The 4720-nt window shown below is 54.9% G+C and overlaps 5 protein-coding genes across 8 annotated transcripts; 2 read left to right on the top strand and 3 right to left on the bottom strand.

Annotated features, from left to right (window-relative positions):
• Positions 1 to 38: 38 nt before the first annotated feature.
• KVP18_005004 (uncharacterized protein) lies at positions 39 to 398 on the top strand (the record flags this gene model as incomplete). Its single annotated transcript, XM_067949278.1, has 1 exon — positions 39 to 398. The coding sequence occupies one exon, from the start codon at positions 39 to 41 to the stop codon at positions 396 to 398; it is 360 nt and encodes a 119-aa protein (XP_067811936.1).
• A 158-nt stretch (positions 399 to 556) lies between these two features.
• Positions 557 to 1059, bottom strand: KVP18_005001 (uncharacterized protein; the record flags this gene model as incomplete). 2 transcript variants are annotated; one of them, XM_067949269.1, is made up of 2 exons in its annotated part: positions 557 to 631; positions 658 to 1059. In XM_067949269.1, 2 exons carry the CDS (start codon positions 1057 to 1059, stop codon positions 557 to 559), a joined length of 477 nt encoding a protein of 158 aa, XP_067811932.1. The 2 variants fall into 2 exon arrangements, with proteins under 2 accessions (XP_067811932.1, XP_067811931.1); XM_067949268.1 differs by having other exon boundaries at positions 601 to 1059.
• A 46-nt stretch (positions 1060 to 1105) lies between these two features.
• On the bottom strand, positions 1106 to 2149 carry KVP18_005002 (uncharacterized protein; the record flags this gene model as incomplete). The annotated part of the gene is made up of 1 exon (XM_067949275.1): positions 1106 to 2149. The coding sequence occupies one exon, from the start codon at positions 2147 to 2149 to the stop codon at positions 1106 to 1108; it is 1044 nt and encodes a 347-aa protein (XP_067811933.1).
• A 676-nt stretch (positions 2150 to 2825) lies between these two features.
• Positions 2826 to 3760, bottom strand: KVP18_005003 (uncharacterized protein; the record flags this gene model as incomplete). 2 transcript variants are annotated; one of them, XM_067949277.1, is made up of 4 exons in its annotated part: positions 2826 to 3288; positions 3317 to 3368; positions 3402 to 3476; positions 3505 to 3760. In XM_067949277.1, 4 exons carry the CDS (start codon positions 3758 to 3760, stop codon positions 2826 to 2828), a joined length of 846 nt encoding a protein of 281 aa, XP_067811935.1. The 2 variants fall into 2 exon arrangements, with proteins under 2 accessions (XP_067811935.1, XP_067811934.1); XM_067949276.1 differs by lacking the exons at positions 2826 to 3288; positions 3317 to 3368 and having other exon boundaries at positions 3398 to 3754.
• A 10-nt stretch (positions 3761 to 3770) lies between these two features.
• On the top strand, positions 3771 to 4412 carry KVP18_005005 (uncharacterized protein; the record flags this gene model as incomplete). 2 transcript variants are annotated; one of them, XM_067949280.1, is made up of 1 exon in its annotated part: positions 3771 to 4412. In XM_067949280.1, one exon carries the CDS (start codon positions 3771 to 3773, stop codon positions 4410 to 4412), a length of 642 nt encoding a protein of 213 aa, XP_067811938.1. The 2 variants fall into 2 exon arrangements, with proteins under 2 accessions (XP_067811938.1, XP_067811937.1); XM_067949279.1 differs by having other exon boundaries at positions 3885 to 4412.
• Positions 4413 to 4720: the final 308 nt, after the last annotated feature.

Genomic DNA, 4720 nt, shown 5'->3' with positions numbered 1-4720 from the left:
AGAAGAGCAAACTGCCTCGGTACTGCAAGAGCATCGGAATGGGATTCGCCACCCCCGAGATCGCCAAGACCGGAACTTATGTGGATAAGAAGTGCCCCTTTACGTCCGACGTAACCATCCGTGGCCGCATTCTCAAGGGCATGGTCATATCTACCAAGATGAAGCGTACTGTGATCGTTCGACGCCACTACTTGCACTACATCCCCAAGTACAACCGTTTCGAGAAGCGCCACTCCAACATCCCCGCACATTGCTCTCCGTGCTTCCCTGTTAAGGAAGGTGACATTGTGACCATCGGTCAGTGCCGGCCTCTGTCGAAAACTGTCTCCTTCAACGTGGTGAAGATGCAGTCCAAGCAGATTTTCGGGTCAGCTAAGAAGCAGTTCGCATTGTTCTAGGTTTTGTGGAATTGGCATCCATCACAAATAGCACTAGACGGGGTTCTTCGGCATATTAATCACATATCAGCACGTGAGAGTGCTCTGAAAGTCTGCAGGCCTCACGCACGGAGAGATACTGGCCACTGCCAGCCTCGGTCACGGACAGCTGTGTTGTCCTAGGGCTCTTCGCTCACTGCAACTGTCACTCGCGAAAGATCCACTACGGGTCGCGAAAACCGCGCTGAGGAGGTCTGTGTGTACGGCCCTGCAGACCTACGAAAAGAAACCCTGCCGAGCACGCCAATCTGTAGAGCTGCTCGTCTAGCGACGCAAGCCGGGAAGGGGCGAGATGAATTACCGACCCCAGCGCGATGTCCATGTCGGTAACCACTACACAGGTGCTCTGCAGGGCGCTGTCTGTCAGCGCCGACAGGACGCTACGCAACTCGCTAAGTCCCTGCGGTCGGCAAACCACGGCCTGCGGTTCGGTTAGCCGCGCGCCACAATCGATAACCAGCACCGGCACGGCCTGGCCGAGGGCATTGTGAGCGAACTCCGCCAGAATCCTGCGGCAGCGGTCGCGACCGAAGAGGGAATCGAAGTCGAGGTGCAGCCACTCGCCCACAGCGACGCCGCCATTTAGCAGAGTATCCACCGAAGGGTCGCCACACGAAAGCATTCAGCGGTTGATTTAATTACAGCTGTAGAATTTCGAGTACACAGGTTCAGATGTGTAAGTGGCTTCTGGACATGGCCATACTCTCAAAGCCGTGGGCAGCAAGCCAGGCATCATTGTAGATTTTACTCATGTACTTGACGCCTGAGTCAGGACATATGGCTACGATGACCCCTTCTGTAAGCGTCTTCGCCAACTCCACAGCGCAGTGGACGTTGAGTCCAGAGGACCCACCCAAACTCAGACCTTCGTTGGCAGCGAGTAGGTGACACATCCTGAAGGCGTCCTGGTCCGTGTAGGTCACCACCTCGTCGACGACGTTGAAGTCAATGGCTCCTGGTATGCTGTCCTTGCCCACGCCCTCCACGAAAAAGGAGGATGACTTACCCAGCACTTTCTGCTCCTTCCATTGTTTGAAAATGCTGCCAGAGGGGTCCGGCATAACGACCTTGGACCCTTTAGAGCCGAAATACCGACCTAGCGCCGTGATCGTGCCGCCCGTAGAGGCGGCAGCCACCACGTGCGTGGGCAGTTTGCCTAGCTGCTGATGGATCTCAGGGCACAGAGTGAGCTCGTACGACTCGGGGTTGAGGGGGTTGTCGTACTGATTGACCCCGAAGTACGAGGGATTCTCCCTGCAGAGCCGGGTTTCGATATTCTGGTAGTGCTGGGGGTCGTCGTGGTCGACGCCGCTGGGAGCGATGATCACCTCGGCACCGTAGACCTTCACAGCGTTCACCTTTTCATCCGAGCACTTTTCGTTGGTGATGACTATGCACTTGTACCCCCTCTGTGCGCACATCATGGCAAAAGCACAAGCGGTGTTCCCAGAGCTGGCCACGCATACCGTACCGCCGGGGCAGAGCATTCCGCTGGCCTCGGCCCGGTCTAGGATGTGCTGCGCTATGCGATCCTTGATGGACATGCCAGGGTTGGCGCTCTCGATTTTGAGGTGGACCTCCACATTGGGGTTGTTCCACACACGGCGGAGCCGTACGAGGGGCGTATGACTACTTACGAGGGCTTTAGCCATGGTCTCTACAATTACTGTCAATTTGTCTGACAGTTGGTCAGAAAGTGCAGGGAAAATCATTATGAAGTCATAAACATGCGCGTGAGTACAATGTACAGTCAGTTAAGAGGAGATGTCTCATGGAGAATCGATAAGAGGAATCCTCAATCATCATGTCAGGAGTATACAGGTCAAACTCGAGTTCTACGACTCGTGTGTCGTCACCTGAAGGGAGTGCAAAAGCCCTCAACCATCTATGTTGCACAAGAGTTTCTGACCCGGTCATGGATGTCTCGCTAAGGAGACGTCTAGAGGCAGAATGTAACCCAGTGCCGAACACGAGGCGCAGTAAATTCCCACAAGGAGCTCGAGCACCACTTGAACAGAAGAAAGTCTCAGCAAAGGTGATTCTTCCTCACGGAAGTAGGAAATGATGTCTTCATCCGGAGATTACCCTGTCAGTCTGAAGGATGAGCATCACTGATGTCAGGAAATAAAGCTATCATCCGACGTCCCTTCCCTCAAGCAGATCAGAAGAAGGAGCTAGCATCCTCAATTGGACTGGTCTGGCTACCAAGGGTTCGAATCATGGTACAACAGAACCAGTTAGGAGATAAGCAATCATCCTCAAGATACCCCTCGACCCTACAGTCCACAGATGCTGTGGGCAACGACATATTGTTGACAATGGAACATATTTTCGTAAATTGTTTCCGTTTTGTCTCGACCGTACCATCTCATACGGAAGGTGCACGAATCACTGGATGCTCTTAATGCCGAAATCGTCGTCATGTCTGCACTCCGCGATCCTCAGTCCTGCCCTCGTCAAACCAATCAGCGACGAATGCAGGTACATCCGTCCAACAGGTAGCCCTTCCCAGCACCAGTCGCCCCCGTAGCTCTCATCCCCTACAATGGGGTGGCCTGAGGCAGCTAGCAAGATTCGCAACTGGTGCCGTCGACCCGTAGCAGGCTTCAGCCTAACCAGGGTGCACAAGAGCTCAGGGCCGCTGCGGCCTGATGGCGGTCGGAGAATGCCAGTCTTGATCGGAATCACTGTAGCTTGGGCGTCTTGGTAGCCTGCGGCAGGGGCAGTGCGAAATGGGTCAGCGGCTCCTGCAGACACCCAGCCCTCTAAAGTTTGCGGTTTAGCTGTCCCCTTCACAATGGCCAGGTACTCTTTTTCAACCTCTCGCTTGTTGAACGCCGATGAGCCCAAGCTGTATGAATACCGTCGTTACACCATACCGGTCCGCTATGTAGCAGTTGGCTACTAGAATGACTCCTGAGGTTGCAAAGTCTAATTGGTGGCATAACCGCGCAGTTGACTCACATGCCGGACATGCGTACGCCCCCAGACGCTCGCGCACCCAGTCGAGAAGGGTCCACTCCCCCTCGAACATCGGCGCTGAATCGCCGCATCCCACCGTCCTCACCTCCGACCTTCGTGATCCGCACGTCAGGGGGCTTGTAGATGAACAGCCACTGCGGCTCGTGCCCCTTCACCAGCCGCCGTCGGCAGACAGCGTCCATCATGCAGAGCTCGACCGGTACGGCCTTCAACAGTCGAGGCTCCGCCGTGAGGTACTCGGGGTAGCTGCGTACGAAGTCCTCCAGCGGGAAGCCGGGCCGCTGGCGGGCGACTTGCTCGAGGGCGGCCCCGCGGGCTGTGGACGGAGGCAGCATAGCCATAATTCGGCTTATGGAGGTCGAGGCAGCTAAGGAGCGCTACATTTGCGCTTGGGATAGACGACAGGAGCTGTCGAAGTTGAAAAAGCTTCTTGATGACCTTCCATCAAAGGTCCACCATCCCGTGATGATTCCATACGGACAAGGTGCCTTCTTCGAGGGACGTCTGGTCAACACCAACACAGTCCTGCAAACCCTTGGGGCTGGCTACAAAGTCGAGAGAACTGTGGAGAACGCGCTGAAAGCTCTAAAGCGACACGAGGCAGATGCCGTGGCTGTGTTGGAAGAAACAGCTATGCAGTTTAAACGTCTCACGTGTGAGGGTCACGCTCGCCAGATCGCTCCAGGTGTTGTCGAGATCACGGAGCCCTTCAATGAGCAGTTACACGGAGGGCTCCCACCAACCTCGCGCAGTGACTTGTCGAAGAGCCACGGTGAGGTGATTCGAGAGATGGATCTTCTACTGCAGCAAGAGCAGGGAACTGGCGCGCAAGCAGGGAAACGACTGGACAAAGAGTGTACGGTGAATACCGTCGACGATGTCATCGAAAAGGCCCACCCAGACGTGTGTGGACCCTCGAAGACTGAGCCGAAAGATAGAAGCGAGCAAACATCACTGTTCAAACAAAGGATGCTCCAGAAAAAAGGCCTGTGACGATGCAAAGATACTGGAGCGACGATCCCACAACACGAACTTCAGCGCGCGCCACCTCAAACAGCGCGACGTGGGGCATGAGAGTCGGGTGAATATGTAGAAGCAACAATGTATTTATGTCGGGGCAGGTGAAAGTGCAAGGGCATTCTTTAGAACGATACCTTATCTCCCACCTCTTGTCCTTAGAGGCCAGACCAGTCGCCACGACCAGGCAGGGATGCCGGATGATAACTTTTTGCCTGACATCAATGATGCTCATCCTTCAGACTGATACCAGATGATAACTTTTTGTCTGGCATCAATGATGC

Source organism: the organism of the source record quoted next, assembly GCF_019968955.1.
Source record: "MAG: Porospora cf. gigantea A chromosome Unknown PgA_NODE_1840_length_4720_cov_425.471, whole genome shotgun sequence".
Lineage (NCBI taxonomy): Eukaryota > Apicomplexa > Conoidasida > Eugregarinorida > Porosporidae > Porospora > Porospora cf. gigantea A.
Note: the sequence above shows the minus strand (reverse complement) of the source record. Positions and strands in the feature narration are given on the sequence as shown.